Consider the following 18,775-nt stretch of genomic DNA (forward strand, 5'->3'; position numbering starts at 1 on the left):
GGGGGCGCAAATCCACGGGTTAGGGGGCGCAAATTACTTGCCTTGCCCCGGGTGCTGACAACCCACGCTACGCCACTGGGAAAAGGAATGAGGAAGGACGGGGAAAATGATTCCTGCTGGTATTCTGCCAGGCAGGCTGGCTTATGTCATGCCTGGCCCAGGCGGGAGCCAGGATGACTCCTCCTCGGACCCCAGCATTGCCCCAGATATCTCCAGCATTTCCAAAGTGCTGCCAGGCCCATCTGCAGTACAGGACCCATGAATGAGTTTTCTGACTCACTTGTGGGAGCTCCTTGACCTGTGAAATCAGAGGATGGGGTCAAACTGCACCCCAGCCCCACATCAGGCAGTGTAGGCACAGGTACTTTTTTGCAGTAAGGAAACCGAGGTAAGAATGCACTTGGAAGTGTGGCAGCACCATATAACCACCCCCCAAAAAAACAAACCAATCTGGATGAATGCTCAATAAGCAGCCCACCTGGAAGCACAGTGTGCATAGGATTGCAGCCTTTGGAATATAATTGTTTAGACAGGGTTTCCTTTCCCTGAAAGGTGGGGTATGGTGGCATATTATCTCCATATACACTTCACATCCCATTGATACTTTCCCTTAACCATAAAAAGGCAAACAACATTAAGGGCACTTTTAAGTGACATGGAAAAATGGTTGGGAGCGTTACTTTCAACGGATGGCCTTTTACTTTCTTTGTCGGCCTTTTGATGTGATTTTCGTTCCATGAGCAAAAGACAGCATGGCTGAACTTGTCATTTCAGCTGATGAAGCAGAGTCTATGCCAGGGCCATGTTGAAATGAACCCTGGATGCTGGTCAAGCACTCAAAATAGACTTGCCTGACCTGATTTCTAGGTTTATGACCTGATTTATTTCTCTAATGGTGTATACTTTCTCTACCCAAGAGGAATGTCAAGTGTAAAATGGAGCTGCTCAGCCAAGCTTGGAACATGATTTTTGTGGCGAGGCTGAAAAGGTGAGGCTGAGGGGAAATTTCAGAAAACAGGAAATTTGTGAAGCTAACAGGAGCCTGAGCCTGCAGTGACCTGTTTGCTTGCAGTGTGTTGCGTTCCTTTTAAAGTTCTGCTCTTAGTGTTTCTGGGGACTAAGATTTTCTCAGCCACCATTGTCTCTCTTCTTTCACTCCATGTCACAAAGCATTACATCCAAAGCTGTCATATATTTAGTCAATCTGAGCCAGTTTTGTCTGCTCGGATTGGCTGTTGCCCTGAGACAGAGCTCTGTCCCAGCCCTCTTCCCTGTTACCCAAAATGCCAGGAACTGAACCTGAGATGTTAGGTACACACAGCACCTGCTTTCCCTCTGAGCTACGGTGGCTTGTCCGTATGTGGCTTCTTCCTTCATGTTTCCTTCACTCCAGAGGCATCCTTCATTCTAGTCAAACAGTTCTGCTTCATTCCCCCCTCGCCATCTTCACATGCTCTCTAATCTACTTCTGCCTCCCAGCCTGCAGGCATCCTCATTAGGGATATCCAAGTATTTGAGTAGGGATGCTTACAGAAGCTTGGGCCCCAGTTAAATGCTGGAAAGCACAATTGAGGTGCACCTTGATCCTGCGAGCTGCCGCCAAGTCTACCTTCCTTGGTTCAAAGAGCCCAGAATCTTACCTTGGAGCACAGCGGGGACAAGGCTCCTCAGGCCTCAGTGGAAAGTCTTTTTCACTGGCAAGTGCAACTACCAGTCCCAGAATCCTGATATGAAACTGATGTTCTCTGCAACATTTCCATCACAGAGCCCCAGAATTCATGGTAGTAAACAAGTGGGAGACGTGGTGAGGAAGAGAAGCAGAAGCAGGAGAAAAAGCTAGTGAGGAGGTAGACTCCTTGAGGGAGTCAGGCCCACGGAGGGGCTCTTGCACAACAGCCCTTCGAAACCTAGACCTGGCATTGCACCCAGATTGTTTCCTGCCCTGCTCCCTTTCTCTTTTGGGTCACATTGCCCTTCTGGAATCCCTCTCTCTTAGGGTTAGCTTGTGAGTTTAAAAACAAATTCTATGAAGTACTTAGGATTGAGATTTCTCTCTGTCTCTCAGAAGTGCTGCATAAATTTGCTGTGGCTGTTCTTACATATTTGTTTCAGTTGTATCTCTCCCTTTTTCATCTCTTCCATGAAGCAGGTGATATTTGACACAGCATGCTTTGTTTGTATATTTCATATAATTTATATACCATGATTGTTGGGAGAAAAAACCCTCAAAGCAGTTTATCTGTTTAATCACATCCATGCCTAAGGATTTTTAAATGGTGCACAATCTGCCCTGAATGTGAGCCCTAGAGCTTTTTAGAAATGTTGCTCTGAACTTGCTTCTTTCTTGTGGAAAAACCTCCAGCCACTTTGGATACTTCTGAAATGCTGCCAGTTAAAGGAAGAGATACAACAATAACATCTTTTGAGTGTGTGGTCATGTTACAGATGTCATCGTATTTGAATGCTTGCTATCCAGATTTTGTTATTGCCGGCTTTTGCTCTTGCTTTCATGCATAAAAAACTGCTCATGCAGGAAAGCCCCGAGATACACAGCAATAAATATTCTTTATATGTATTTATGTATTTAGATTTAAATTTTGGACATACTAAAGGAATGTTTCATTTCATCTAGCATAAAATGCACTTTCCAGTTCCAGTTGCTTGAGTACATTGTTAGCAAATCTAGAAGCGTCTTGTCCTCAGAATGCGGCCTGTTCACGTAGATAACTTAATGTAGATACCTTAATTGACTTAAGAAAAGGCATCCTTATTGGATGCTAGCTTTGATAAGTGCTGCTTTTCATTCATGTCACTTCCCTGTAGGTATCTGGTGGCAACCACTTCTCAGGCTCTTCTTGGTGGCTGCTGCATTTAATGCACTTAGTTTTAAAGCTGCACCACTCTGCTCCGTGTCACTTCTTCTCAGCTCTCACACTCTTGTGGCTCCTGGAGTTGAACAGGAACGCTGATCCCTGGGCTCAAAAATCACTAAGCCATCAGTCCTGAGTGCCGTGGCTGAATTCATTAGAGGCAAAACTAATCACTATTCCTACTGACTCCAGAAGAGTAGCCTTTCCAAAAGACTTATTTAGCTATGTAAAGGTAAACCATTTGCTTCCATTCTCTTTCCTGAGCAAACATACCTGCCAAATCCAATAAAAGGATATTTGGCACTTTCCCAATCTTTTGTCCTCCAAGCTTTAGAAAGTATTAAAGTCAAACTAAGAAACCTAGGAAAGAGATAGAGAGATGTCCCTGTTCACACAGATGCGCATGCAAGCATGTGTCTCCATGTGGGCATAATATTTTGAGGGAGGGGCAGAGTTACATGTGACAAAATGTGATCACGTTTGAGGCTATGCCTGTGGAGGAAGGGGGTTGGTGTGCTACACAACCACAGGCTGGATGGGACCAACAACAAGAGCCGTGAGCCAATGCAAATACGCATTGTAAGCCCTCAGTGTACTTGGCAAATGAGCGCCAGGTGCAAAATAGACGAGTGCCAATGAAGTTCTGTATGCAAAATGGAGGCAAACAGCTGTTGGTTTGTTTATAAGTGGGGGTGGTGCTCCTGGAAGAAAACACTTTTCTCTCCAGGTCTTATTGATGGCCAAATACAGTGGTGCGCATGTATTGGCAGTTAGCAAATAGATTAGGTGTAAAATAAGACATTAGCATGCCTCCAAACTCTTCTTCCTTCCCTGAACAATGGGGGCAAGTCTGTCTTCTATTAACAAGGATAGCTGTTGTCTGCCAATGCTTGATTCTTCTGACATGCTTGCAAATACTTTGCACAGTCACCTATAGATCAAATCTCAATGAGCCAAGGTGTCAAGGGGCATGGCCGCTTCGCCATAAGGTCCCAGGGAGGGTTACACCATTAAAGCAACATTAAAAACAATTTAAAACAATCAGTAAAGTGAGAATCAATGCTCAGAGGCTTTAGGACTGTATAACTTGGGGTAATTCCAGCTGTCAATTTTCTCCCCTGATCGTCTTGCTTTGTAGTCGGCTCCAGATGCTACCTGTGCCATTCCCAGTTATTCCATTTACTGGAAAGATCAGTATAGGAGTAGCAACAACAACATTATTGAAAACCAGTAATGGTAGATCTAAACCCAACAAGAGCAGGAAACTATTCCGGTTTCTGTCCCATGTTTGCTGTTGCCGTCTCTGGGTAGCCAACCAAAAGTTCTATCTCCCAGCTTTTCAGGGCTTACTGTGGGCAACTGCTTTCTTTTTATTGTCATCTGTTATCTTGTTAGGCAGTGGGCAAAACTGTCAGCATCTCATAGTGCTCTTCTAGGGCTTGTTGCTGCTGTAGATTAAACTTTCGGAGAGTCCCCAGCGTGGCCTCCATCTGTCATGTAGTTATGAAAATGACAGCTCTCTTTGTCCAACTCTCTTGTGACTTCAACCTCCCATTTTGTCATCGTATTTTATATCATGGATATAAGACACTTTGGTTTTCAATAACAAAATGTGCTCTATTCATCTTGGAACAAGGCTACACCATAGGTACAGAATTGTAATTGTCAGGACTAGGCCATGAGCAGAAGTCTGAGGTGAGCCAAGAGACAGAAGCTGTGGAAGAAACCAGAAGTCAGAACCAAAGGACAAGTCAGCACCACAGAAATCCTGCAGCCATAGGAGCCGACTCCTTTGTGCCTGCATCGCATCATGTGACCGATTATGTGTGGGGTAGGGCTTACCTGCCCCTCCCATATTTTATTCAAGTTTACACCCCTGCCTGGAGGCTAGGTTGAAGAATAAGCTAGAAGTCAGGTCAGGACTGAAGCACAACCAAGGATGCAGGAACTCACCAGACCTCAGGAAGACCTTGTTGTGCAAGCAAGGCTTAGCTGGGAAAGAAAACCTTTTATACTCCTTTCTACTCAGGAAGTTCCAGATGTCCAGAAGGTTCATGACATGGGGAAACTGCACACAGACTCCAGCAGCTGCTGCTGCCCCTCAGCCACACTTGCAGGATGCCAGGGCCCATCACACGCAGAAGCATGGGAGCAGCATCATATGAGGCTGCATTATGGATGTGGACACTGGAACCATATACATGGGGTCAGTTGCATGGGTTGCTCCCACCCAGTCTTTGGCTACCTGGGACAGGGATGATTAGGTGGGAAAGATCCACACACTAGGATCTGACCATGTGCTTTTAAGATTTACATGCATTCTGTAATCCCATGGAATTACCCCATGGGCAAACAACTCCCATGCTACTGTGGAACAGAAACAGGCTAAACAAAAGCAATATATTGTTCAATTATACCATTTCAACATTATCACTGGGACAGCTGGCATCTGTATGCTGCATGCATGCAACAGTGTTGGTCTGTGCACAAAGCATTTATGATTCCAGAAATTCTAGAAGGACTTCTAGAATGAGAACAAAGCTGAATCTGGAATGAGGAAGATCTGACCATACATACAGAGAGAGACAGTACTGGCAGGTGGAAGGATCTGTGTGTGAATGCCTGTACCCAGGCATAGGAATATACAGGGCCAGATGGCAGAGAGTGATCACATGGGAAGTAGAGATGAAGAGAGGGAATGGAAAGTAGCTTATCAGCATGTAATAACCAACCTGCTGAACTTTGAATGACCGTGCAAATCAGCATGCCAGGATGGAGAAATGGCAACAGGGATTTCATTTGTAATTAGAAAGGAAGTGTATTTGTTTGGTGTTATAAAGGCTTAAAAATCTAATTTCATGCTTTTAGCCATTTGGCTCTTGAGCACAGGTTGCAGCAGTAGAAGAAACCTCACACAGTCCATCTGGACAGCCAGTCTCTATGCCAGAAGTGGATCGGCTCCCTTTGATGTAAAACTGCATCATTATTCTGGGACTTGATCCCAGCCCAAATCAACTCCCCCCTCCAGCTTCCTTGATTTCAGCTTCAGGGTTAATTCATATGAACATCACAGTATGCAGAGACTGCTTGGTATTGCTGTGTACATTGGCTCTCTGTACATAGTAAGTCATTTGTGTGCAGGCTCAGGCTACTGTACATAGATCGTGGTTTTAGTAGACGCTGCTGAACCATATTTTGTGGTTTACAATGTGTGCAAAAAGGCATACTTCTTGGTGCGGAGTACCTGAAAGTGACCAGCTTAGCTTGGAGAAGAGCCAATGCTGAACCATATTTATGGACCGAACTGTGTGGAAAAGGCATAGTCCTTTGTGTGGTGCTACTTGAATATAGCCAGCTTAGCTCGGAAAAGAGCCAATGCATGCAGCAATTTGGCGCACATTTCCAGAGGGCTCTTTTATACAATCCTCCTTGACAGTTCTTGCTTTGTATAGCTTCCTTCACACTCAGCAGTTTTCCTCTGACGTGTATGTTTTATTAGATAATGTCAAGGGCCCTGTTTCTAGGTGGTTTGACAATGATTCGATATTCTACCATAACATGGGTACTCAGTCGTGCCACTCTGTTTGCTACTCTCGCTATCACTTTGAGTAAGCAAGCAATTGGTGAACTTAACCTTGGCTAGATTGGGAATTGACTTTGCATTTACAACTGTTGTCAGCAAATGTTCAAAAGCTTCTCTGTCTTTGGAACATTCTCTTGCAGCTTGTATTGTTTGCATGTGCATGCTGTGCTTTATCATTTTGCCCTCTGGGAATTGTAGCTTGGTCTGCCTTGCACACACCGCATGACAGTCATTTGGAAATCAACCCCATAAATAAATCCAGGAACAAGATAAGGCTTTGGAACTGGGTGGAGGAAAACAACTTGTAAAAAGTTTTCAAGAAGCAATCAAGAGATTTGATTGAGCTGATTAGAAAAGATACCCACGTAACAAAGGACTGTTTAATTGGATAGCCCAGTTATGTATTCCACAGAAATAATCAAGTCTAAATGTTTACAACTAAAGAATGTGTCCACATGCACCTACAAGGCACCTACTTTGGGGAGATTTGTCTGCTAAATGCTGACAGTGCATGCTCAGAGTTTTATTTAGGATTCCATGTTAGAGAAGAACATCTCAGAGAAATAACACTTGAATTGTAAAAGAAGTGAAGTGGGCCTGATTTGGAGTCAAATCAGATAACCCTGGCAACATCTCTAGGTCAAGCTAGTTTCTGGCTTTTAATTATCAGATTTATTTCCACACTGTACATCATCTATGGTATTTGTTTTTGCAACCCTATCCTGGTTACATCCAGGGCATGTGAACTTATTATCCTATCCTAGTTATATAGGATATATATATACATATATAAAGATCTAAAATCTTTATATAAGGCAGCCACATCTTCTGCCCACTGTCACACTGTGACTCCCCTCACTCTGGAAGGGGGAATGTTCATCTGAATATCCTGGCAGGGAAGTTAGTGAGATGGTAGGCTTCCAAGTTCAAATCATGGTTCAAGTTTTCATTCTAAATCCCCAAGTTCAAAAGTTTTTCAGTTGGTATTCTGGAGGGAAAAGGCCATCTTTTAACAACAAAGCAGCTGTGGCTGTTTCTCCCAGATGTGACCATTATGTCCAAATGAATGAGGATGTCACACACCGGTTCAGTTTGAGTCTTGGAGAGAAGGCGGGGAGAGGGCTGAAGAGAGCTGCCATCAATCTGAATAATAGACTGGATGGCAGCAATTTTCTCTTGAACATCTGAGAGATGTCATGAGTTGTGATCTTTCAAGTAAACATTGTCAGCATATTGAGATGTAAAGTCTCCTCCTGCTGATGCACAATAGGTCACTCAAAGAATAAAATGGAATAGAGTGAAGATCAGTGACAAGTTCTGCAGTACTTTTGCGGTATTCGAATCAAGCCGGAGACAATAAGTCATAAACTTGAAGAAGAGTATGACACGTGGTTCTTTCAGGAAGGCTTTTATTTGTGAATGCCTACTTGATGGTGACAGCCACAATTGGATTCTATGGCAACACCAGCCCCAGAGATCAAAGATGTGTTATGTAAACAGGACTTTAGTAGATAGTCTTGTTTCTGGGATGAAATTGAATATTGACAGAAACTGCTTATTGAGTTTGATCAGAGTCAATGATCCCTGATTAAATGCAAAGTACCTGCTGTCAAGTCAACCTTCAAGCTTATTGCTTCCTTTTTTATTCCCACAATGCTCAATTCAGTCATAAAGCCCAAAGGGCTTGACTACATGAACATGCCAGAATAGTCTCTCTCCCCACATTCATGATGGTCTTGCTTCTGTGTCAGAACAGAAATGGTGTAGGGTTAATTATTGGAGAATGAGAAAAACATTCTTATTTTTGCAGTGTGGTTTGCACAGTGGACATGTGACCAGTTCACACCAGTGAATTTCTCCAAACCCAGGTTCATGAATGCAAGGGGGGAAATACTGTGACTCAGACAGTATGTTCTTCAAATTAGTAGCCAGGCCTCATGATGATCACAGCTGCTCTGTCCACCAGTTCACACTAACTTTCTGTTGGAGATATATACTGCTATTCCAGTTCTTCTTCTTCTTCTCTAACACCATAGGCTCAGAAATTTTTTGAGCTAGCTTTTAAGTATGTCACAGTGGATGGCAAAACAGCAAAATATTCCTTGGAGCTAAAACAGAAGCCCTCTTGTGGTGTATCTTTTGATTTGGCTGTACCTTTTATTTGTAAGACATCCCCTGACACCCTTTTTGGGTGAGCAAGGAGTGTCTTATGTAGATGGGAGTCTGAAGATTTGAACCCACATCTGCAGTCAGTGCACCCCAGCAACAGATGGTCCAAGCTTTGGATCACCTCTCAATGATCAGCTCATGGCCTACTTAATGTCGGAATCTGAAAAGTGATGAGAAGCAGCCAGTGCTTTTTTTTGTGTGGCAAATATTCCCCTCCTGTACTGAAGCCTGTCACAACCTCCATATGGTGAATGTTTCCATGGAGTTCAATGAAAAGCTTTAATGAGCTCCCATTCCTCTCAGTTTTTTGTAATATTATAATTGGGGACACAGAATACGTGCATCTGACCTCTTCGAAGCGTTTGCAAACAGACACTTCTTGAGGCTCCTTGACCAGTGGAGCAGACCAACATGGCAGGTGGCTCAAGGAGGGGGGGGCACACCAAATGAATGAGGTCATTATATGTTGGGTTGAGGCTTTCCTTTCCTCTCTGCTCATGACACAGTTTTCACTGTTCGTTGGTTGCTGAAATCTTGAAATTCATTCCATTTGAATAGAAGGCGGGAAAGAGAGCCTGTCTGTTTGACCAATTCTGTCAAATCAAATCATCAGTCTAAAGTCCTGAGATGACATGGGTTGGCCAGTGGAATTATAATAGGGTTAAAGAGACCGTGAGTCTCTCAGTGCCTCCCTGAATCAAATACTGTGCCATCCTATCAACGGTCCTAGGGAGACAGGGCTGTAACGTATTTATCAACTCTCCATTGTGCATTAAATAGTACAAGGAAGCGCTTGTATGCTTTATAAAATTTATTATTGCAATGAAATGTCTCATTTTTGTCTCTCTAGCCAGAGTAAAATCCATCTGCAGGTGAGCAAATATATGACTTATTCCAGACAGTATTTCACATGCATAACAAAAGCAACTTTGATCCTATATCTAGCTCTCTTGTGTTAAATAATGTATATGCACAGGCAGTTAGAAATGAAATGTATGCGAACCATTCATGAGTCAAAACCTTGTCTTTTGCTCTGCGTATCTCCGAGTGAAGGAAAGTTCTGGGGACGTCTCTTTGGAGTGCCAGTTTCCATCTCAAGGTGCTTTTGTGAGAGCAGTTTTCTGCTGCTGCTGCTGCTGCTGCTGCTTACTGCATTTTTAAACCACACATCATCCATTGAGATTTGAGGGAGGTTTACAAAATAATCAATAGAAGTACATATATCACAAAACACACATTAAAGGATTACAGTAATTAAAGTAATATAAATATACAAGCTGGGTATGAAGGAGCAAGTAACATTTTGCTCTTTTTGTGTTCTTATTATTCCATTGCAATGTTGTGTGCTGTGTACCTCTTTGCTTTATTCTTATGAAAGTGCAGTCTATTTTTTTTAATAAGTAAATAAATAAAAACCCCAACCAATACTGCCAGCAACTCCCCCCCCCCCCCGGTTTCTTTCATGCCCAGGGCAAATAAAACAAAAGCTATTTTTCCTTGCTAAATATATTCAATTTGTTTCTACGAGCCTCCACTCAATGGGTGCCCACTGGGTGATAGCTACTAGCCATTAACTGTTATCACTGTTCGTTCAGGCAACCCTATTCTAGGTATCCTGTCCAATGTTTTTAGTGTGTGGTCTCCTTTTGGCATATGCAGGGTTGGGTATGTTTGCTTAGAAGATATCTCTTTTAAAGGAACATGTTCAGAGTTGGCTGCATCATAGACAATTAAATGAGATCTTCAAGGAAGATAATAAGAAAGGATTTAGCTACACAATCTCCAAATTCCAAAAGGAAATTTTAGAGGATAATGCTAAATTATTAAAGGAAGCGTATAATATATTCTTTGTCAGGATGCGGGTGGTGCTGTGGGTTAAACCACAGAGTCTAGGGCCTGCCGATCAGAAGGTCAGCGGTTCGAATCCACATGACGGGGTGAGCTCCCGTTGCTCAGTCCCAGCTCCTGCCAACCTAGCAGTTCAAAAGCACATTGAAGTGCAAGTAGATAAATAGGTACTGCTCCAGCGGGAAGGTAAACGGCATTTCCGTGTGCTGCTCTGATTTGCCAGAAGCGGCTTAGTCATGCTGGCCACATGACCCGGAAACTGTACGCCGGCTCCCTCGGCCAGTAAAGCGAGATGAGCCCAGAGTCATCTGTGCCTGGACCTAATGGTCAGGGGTCCCTTTACCCTTTACCTTTATAATATATTATTAGAATGGGAAACCAAAGATGAAGAAGTCAAATCAGTAATGATCAAATGGGCACGAGATGTGGGGCATAATATACAATTTGAAGATTGGGGAAAACTGTGGAAAGTGAATTTGAAATTCACGGATTGCATATTGTTGAAAGAGAATTACATGAAAATGATGTATAGATGGTATATTACACGGGCAAAAATGGCAAAAATGGCAAAAATGTATAGAATAGGATTAAATAATTGTTGAAAATGTAAAGAGAAGGAAGGCACTTTCTATCACGTGGTGGGAATGTAGAGTAAAAAAATTTTGGGCTGATGACTAATGACTAAATTGAAGGCCAAATTAGACTCTGGGTTGTAAGGGGACAAATAGGAGTTTTGGAGGGTCTGTTAAAGTTGGGGGAATTGTCTAAGGCCAATGGCCAAGGATTATGGGAGTTGGGGGTCGAATATAAACTGGAGGACCACAGGTTTCACTCTCCTTGGTGTAAGAGAAAGAGTCAATCCCTCTACCGATGCCTCGTTATCCTCCCTGGTTGCTTTTAAAAACAAACAAAAACCTGTGGAAGACCCTGTCATGGAACTCACAGCATCTTGTCTAGTTTGACCCTAAGACAAAGCTTTTCCCCATGCTCCCATTTGTTTACTGGTAGATGTCATGGCAAACAGACTTCATCTGCTCACCACCATTGCTGGGGCCACAATATGCCAACCATCTTTAGCTGATACTACTTCAATCCAAAACTCGCCAATTTTTTGTAAAGTGCCATACATATTAGGGGTAACAACAAATCAGTGCTTTATCAGATAGCCAGTTCTGGTGTCTGAGAAGCTGGTTAATTTCAAATTCTTTCTGATTCTGCCCATAGCTGGCAACCACTGCCAGGCTCTGCCCACCACTCATAGATTTCTGCCCTGCTAGGCTCCTAACACGTTTTTACTCTGCTGCTGGGTCCTTCTAAAGCATCAGAATTTTTGAAACTAAATGGTCATCCTAGTGGCGATATTCCTGCTTCCACATTCAAGGCTGGATAGGCTGTGAATCTTCAAGCTTGTTGCTGTGCTAAAAGGTTTTTTGTGGAGAAGCTAATCTATCGCCTTACATGAGGAACTATCCATGAGCGTGTCTGTCAGAGAAATGTCTTGTTCTCCCTTCATTACTGTTGAAGCAATCCATCACTGCGTGCTCTAAATGGACTGTCATACTGTTGTCTAGTAAAAGTCACCCATCGCTCCCTGACCGCCAACTGTGGTGGATGGTTGAAAAGGCAATATCAACTGCAATCAAGAACACGTAGACAGAATTTACAGCCTCACATCCCACTGAGCTCTCTCTACTGCAAGGATTACCTGTCATTATAATCACCCAGAGCATTTGTTTGTCCAACCTCTGTTCCAATTCATTGGTTTATGTTGCTTCCTTATTGTTGTTCTTCTTAAGCCAAATAAATAGAGTGGGTTAGATCTGTTGAAATGGCTGGGCCTCCCCCGCCACTCTGGGCGGCTTCCAACAGAATATTAAACTCACAATAAAACATCAAACATTAAAAACTTCCCTAAACAGGGCTGCCTTCAGATGTTTTCTAATAGTCACGAGACAGCATCTTGAGAAGTAGAGACATCACCTTGCCAACAAAGGTCCGTATAGTTAAAGCTATGGTTTTCCCAGTAGTGATGTATGGAAGTGAGAGCTGGACCATAAAGAAGGCTGATCGCCGAAGAATTGATGCTTTTGAATTATGGTGCTGGAGGAGACTCTTGAGAGTCCCATGGACTGCAAGAAGATCAAACCTCTCCATTCTGAAGGAAATCAGCCCTGAGTGCTCACTGGAAGGACAGATTGTGAAGCTGAGGCTCCAGTACTTTGGCCACCTCATGAGAAGAGAAGACTCCCTGGAGAAGACCCTGATGTTGGGAAAGATGGAGGGCACAAGGAGAAGGGGGCGACAGAGGACGAGATGGTTGGATAGTGTTTTCGAGGTTACCAGCATGAGTCTGACCAAGCTGCGGGGGGCAGTGGAGGACAGGAGTGCCTGGCGTTCTCTGGTCCATGGGGTCACGAAGAGTCGGACACAACTAAACGACTAAACAACAACAACAACAAGTTTATTTCCTTGACATCTGGTGGGAGTGCGTTCCACAGGGCGGGTGCCACTACCGAGAAGGCCCTCTGCCTGGATCCCTGTAACTTTGCTTCTCACAGTGAGGGAAAGCATCCACTCTACCACTGAACTATGGATTGTCCCCAAGATCCTTGGTTGATTTCACCCAGTTTTGTCTACTTAGATTGGTAGTGCCTTGCTTGGGTAGAAGCCAGTGGAGGCTGATCCATTGAGGCAGATGGGTCACGGACCCACCAACCTCAGTCTTCCCTCACTCAGCCCCCACCTGCATGTCTTCTTTCTTACAGCCAGTCCAAGGTTGTAAGTTTCGGTGTTGTCCTTTGTAGAACTCAGTAGGAAAGAGGCTGGGGATAATCCTAGAATTAGTTGGCTCTGCCTGTCATTGACTCTGACTCCACCTACTGTTTGTCTCTCTGCTTTCGACTTACCGGGCATCGGCCACCATGGCTGGAGACTTTTCCCTGATAATCTACCTGAGGTCATTTTACCTGGAGATGCTTGGGATTAACATTGGACATTTATGCATTCAAAGCATGCACCCCACCACTGATCTATACCCCAACCCCAAGATTCTGCAAAAACATAAAATCTGGGAGTCAGCTTTTTCGGCAGGTAAAAGTGATGAACTGGGTATCAGAGGATAAGGAGTTCCTTTCCTGTTTTTTCCTTCCTAGCCTGGTGCTGTGCAGGCTGTTGGAACAAGTCCAGAAATTTTCCCACATTATTTTTCCTCCAGATGCAATGCAGTGTGAATCCCCCACTGATATAAGTGGAAAAGCTCAAATTGATTTTCGTGGACGTCAGACAGGGCACAATATAATTGTCTTTAAGTTGTGAAGTACTTTGGGACTTGCAGAGCAAAAGAACTACATGTCAAGTATACCTTTTGCATTTGACATATGGGCTGAAATAACACACTTGCCATTTTTTATATATATCTTAAGCATTTATTATTTATTATGTCTATATCCTGCCTGTATTTTTTCCACAGAAAATCTCAAGGCACACACACACACACACACAATGGTTGGGGCTGCACCTTGAGCAAGTAATCATAGATAGCTGGTGAGAATAACATGAATTTGAATGTGGTTGTTGGCCCCAGGCTTCTCATGCCACCTTGAGTTCCTGAAGTTATGCTTCCCTCTACCAAACTCATCATGTTGCTCTGGGCTTGAAAATTGCACGTTCTAAAGAATTCAGGTCTCCCGCAAATACAGTAGTAGCCCCATGTCAGAAGATCATTATGTGCGGTACATCAGAACGCCACATCATCATTATATTGTGCCTTTCCTTGCTCCCTGCTCCACATTTTTGGTACTGAGCGTGGAGAAGCGCAGACTCAAATTACATTTGGGATATGAACTAGATGTTGCAGAAGGGGAAGAGGCAACTCCCCCCCCCCCCCCTCCGTGTTTCTCCCCTTTAACTTTGTCCTTTACATTATTTTTTCTCAAGCAGCAACAGGAGCTAAAAATATTTCTAGGAAAAATTTAATGTCCCAGCGCAACTTTGGTTCCCTGTTTCTTTCATGTCTGTGCTCTCTTCTGTCCACAGCAGACAGTGCAGAGTCTGATAGGCCTTTGACAAAGAGCTATTGATGGGGGTGGCTGTGTGAACTGGCCTGGCGTTGGTCACAGGCAGCCTCTGAGAGACCTGCTGCCCCTATATTTCAATAGACTCCAGTGTGTTGAGCCATTTGTTGAAAGGTCAGAAATGAACAGAGAAATGGAATGGTGTAAAAAAAAATCTTGTCCTCCTATAAATATCAGTCACAGTTAAAGGCACTTTATTGTACTTCCTCTCTCCAATGCCCCTGTGTGAATGAGAATTTATCTCACGAAAGCTCCCTCTGTTGTGGTTTCCCAAATGCCAGGCAATTCCTCAGACTGTGCAGTTATTTGAGGAGAAAGGCAGGTGTCTTTGCCTCCAGTTTGTGCCTTCCCTTCTAGATGGAGTAATAGTCATCCTCCAGTCAACACTGCGAGGTTTAGGTGATGAACAGGGAAAGTCTTGTTGTGTAAACGGACAAGCTGTGTACAGTTCAGGGAGCTGGTCCACTGGACCAACTGCGAATTGGTGGGATTCTTCAGGTTGCTGGATCTAAGCTAGCAGTTGCCTTCATGATGACTTTAGCTGCCAAGCTAGAAGACATTGAAGCCACGTTGGAGCATCTGCTAATGGATGTGTTTGTAAGTAAAGCCTGGTTTTCAGTTCCAAAGTAATATGCTGATCATTTTAAAAGCAGGAGAATTTGGCATGTAGTAGGAACCCTTTTAAAGTCCTTGACAAGCTGCGTGTCCAGCAACATATGTCTATGAAGAAATAGTGTTGTTGTTGTTGTTGTTGTTGTTGTTGTTGTTGTTGTTGTGCCTTCATCAGAAATATGTGAACTAGCAGAGCGTGAAGGGGAGGCAAGATATGCTTTGCATTAATTTTGCAGAGTACAATTGTTTGATTTCAGTGATGCATACACAACTGGGAAAAATTACTCTAATATACTGTAGTAGCAAACCTTACTGAAAGCTACACTGATAGTGTTACAACCATTTGAGATCCAGCCGGCTTTGCATTGTGGTGGCTTTCCTCTGTTAGTATAGAACTATTATTACGTTCTTTCACTTCTGTGAACTGCGATTTTCTCAAGCTTAGGGTTATTTAAGAGACTTAAAAGAGGTGTCCTTTGATGTAAAATGTGTTTGATTTGATTGAGAGGGGGGGTGCTTGAGACATCTAGTAAACTTGCTTCATCCTTGCCTCTAGCATTGAGAAATATGTTGTGGCTTGTTGGATCTTAAAAGAAAGAGAGGGAAAATGCCCCGGATATGTTGAGATGTATATTTCAAGAAGCCTTTTAAGTTTAGCTCTTGCCCAGTCTGCATCTGTATTAGAATTTGTTTTAAGATGTTTTAAAGATGTTTTAATTGTTTTATCTCTTGTTGTTTGCTGCCCTGGGCTCCTTTGGGAGGAAGGGGGGGATATAAATTTTATCTACTATCTCCCCCCCCTTTCTATACATGGCTTTTTCATTTTTGTTTAAACCAGACTTTATTTGAGATCACTATGTCTGAAATCAAAAGAGGTAATCTAGATTTATTCCTAGGTGTTTGGGATCAGAAACTAGTCTAGACTCCTTCAAGTATATATTTTTAAACGATAAAAAAACAATAACTTGCTTGTATTACAAGTGATTTTATCACCTCTCATGTTTCAGTTGCAGTCTTTTCCCTGCTATCTTCTACAGTGGCTTCTGTTCCTTACCTACAAGGCTCTACTCATTCTTGTGTCAAACCGTATATCATAACTCACCTCCCTTCACAGGCCTTTCCTCCTGTCTATCAAATAATATCCTTCTTCCAGTCTCTGATGCCACCCCTTTGTGCAACAGCTTCACTTGCTCTATTTTGATCTTTGGCCATCTGCAAATCCCTCTTCAAGCCCAACTTCTTCCACACATCCTCCAAGTGGCTTTCCAGAGTTTTGTACTCTGTCACTTTTTCTGCTTCACCCTCTTTGCTATTATCCAGAAAACAGTGTGTGGTCCAGCGTCCACATGGAGCCTGTTGCTTGCTAGGCTTGCCCTGTAACTTTCAAGGAAGCAGCAGGGAATATACAGTCAGTTCTGTTACCTCTTTTGAAATCTGTGAGACTGACCACTTGAGACAGGGCTTGCAGGCAACGAGATTTCTTTCTTTCTTTCTTTCTTTCTTTCTTTGCACATTTACTGTTGTTCGTGTGCACTGTGCCCTACAGAATTTTGAAAATGAAAATGAAAAGCATCTGCCAAACGAGCTTGCAATCTAAGTTTTGCCATGGGGGGGGGTGACAAGGGGGCAAGAGGCAGGAGCAAGAGCACTAAGCAGTGGGGAGAGGAGCGAGTTAACAAATGGACCAAAGCACTTACCTGTCCTGAGGCTTTGCTTCATTTGGGGATGAGAATTAAGGTGTTAAGCTGAAGACTTTGTAGAAAGACAAACAATTTGAGGGAAGATGATGATCTGATGCTTAACTTGTTTATGTTGCATAGATGATATGCCCAATTGGGTAGGGAGTTGCTGCACACCAGCTCCATGTGATCACTGATGCCAAATGTATTTATTATTACTTTTACTGATGTGTTGCAGTGAGTTCATATTTTCTTGTGCAAATGTAATCAGCAAATGGTATGTATAAATAAGCACACACAGGCAAAATGCCTAGTCTAAGGGTTGTTGCACCACATGCACAATGACTGGCAATGGCTAACCTCTCTTCCACCCCTTCCAAGGAGCTCTCAGGTTTGTCGAATCATTCTTTGTTCTCCACCATTCAGTCAATCAAACAATAAAATGTCATGAAACTGTGCAATCTGTTGAGACATCCCTACTAAAACAAATACTCAGACTCACTGTTCAACCACAAAACCATTTAAAGCAAGCACACACATATGTCCTGTGGCAGAAACAGCAGCTATCCTACCTTCTCTGGAAGACTTTGCGGAATAGAAATGCTTTCTCTGCCCCCGTATGCCAGGAGAGAAGCCGTCTCCTTAGGCAGAGACCGCAGGTGCTCAAAGGAATAACGGCAGGGAAAGTATGCTGCTCCTTGTAACTGACTTCTGAGCCTTCAGAGGAAGGCCCCAGTCCATGAAATAAGCATATAAGGAGGTTCATATTGGAGCACACATGCTGTAATGGCAACTTTGGGCAGCGGGAAGAGGAGCCTCCATGAGCACAGCAACAGGTGCCCTGCTTGTGCCAACCTTTTAGAGTTAATACTCTGGAGAGATCTGTATCCTTATAAGGGTCTCTTCTTAATAATCATGGAGCCCATGGCCAGTGGTGTGGTGTGCTGCGCCTGACCTAGCCATGCTTTGCCTGCGCTTCAGTTGGAACGATCTCCCTCAGTCCTTGGAGGTTTTTAAGCAGAGGTTGGATGACCATCTGTCAGGGATGCTTTTGCTGAGATTCCTGCCTTGCAGGGTGTCAGACTAGATGACCCTTGGGGATCCCTTCCAACTCTATGGTTCTAAATTGGACCCAAGAGACCAAAGCACCATCACCAGCTATCGCATGGCAGGCAAGTCAGCCAGCTCTGCGGAAGCTGCTCTCAGTTTAGCTGGGCCCCCTGCTGTGGAAGAACAAGGATTAACAACATCTCCTGGTCTGGCTCCCAATTACCAGGTCTTTTAACAGGTCTGCAGCCCACCAGCCACCTGATGCCACTGGCCCCTAGGGCTTTTTCAGCCACAACCCCTTTCTCTCTCTCCCAGTCTCCATTCTCAGTTTGCCAATATGATCCTTTAAAACACATTCTGCCTGCATTGTATCACCTTGAGTATATTTTGTTGTCAGTCCCTGCTTGTGATGTCTCTGTGTGTTCTTTTGCAAAGGACACACAATAGGGGCCCATATTGCTTCATCCCTTTGTGTATGCAAACGTACATTTTTATTTTTTATTTTTAAGCAGCAGCTAACACTAAATTCAGTATGAAGCAACAGGGGAATGCAAAGTGTATTTTCATTTAAGGTCATTAGTAGATTACTAAGTATTTTGCCATCAGCTGAAAACTAATATTCAGATTAGCATCTGGCCATTCTATTGAAATGAACTGCTGGTGAATATTGTTTCAGGTAACAGGACTCACCTGGGAATTGTTCCCCAGAACCTTCCTTCCCATTCATCTTGATCTGTGTCAGTGTTATTGCTTTAAAAGTGAGATGATGCATTGTCATATTCAATGCTCTTGTGTCCTCCTTTGTTCCAGGTCTGGGGCATATGCTTGCAAATCATTGTAAAATAGAATTCTGGGGCCTTAATATCCCAGCAGTCCTAGAGGGGGCTGCAC

At 43.5% G+C, this 18,775-nt stretch overlaps 1 protein-coding gene and 1 long non-coding RNA gene across 5 annotated transcripts in view; one reads left to right on the forward strand and one right to left on the reverse strand.

Moving 5' to 3' along the window:
- FRMD4A (FERM domain containing 4A) overlaps window positions 1-18,775 on the forward strand; it is a 434,151-nt gene that overhangs the window by 107,498 nt on the left and 307,878 nt on the right. Inside the window, exon 1 of one of the 4 annotated variants that reach the window (XM_079993567.1) lies at window positions 14,775-15,140. The exons of the other annotated variants lie outside the window; for them this stretch is intronic. Coding sequence (XP_079849693.1) covers window positions 15,072-15,140 — 69 coding nt within the window. The 5' untranslated portion in view covers window positions 14,775-15,071. Of the gene's footprint in view, window positions 1-14,774; window positions 15,141-18,775 lie in introns of those variants that run through there. 4 annotated transcript variants of the gene reach the window in all.
- LOC307225712 lies at window positions 4,034-6,564 on the reverse strand. Its single transcript, XR_013843151.1, has 2 exons — window positions 5,288-6,564; window positions 4,034-4,584 (listed from the first exon to the last, which is right to left on the reverse strand). It is a non-coding gene; the product is annotated as an uncharacterized lncRNA (long non-coding RNA).

Source organism: Podarcis cretensis (assembly GCF_951804945.1).
Source record: "Podarcis cretensis genome assembly, chromosome: 10".
NCBI lineage: Eukaryota > Metazoa > Chordata > Lepidosauria > Squamata > Lacertidae > Podarcis > Podarcis cretensis.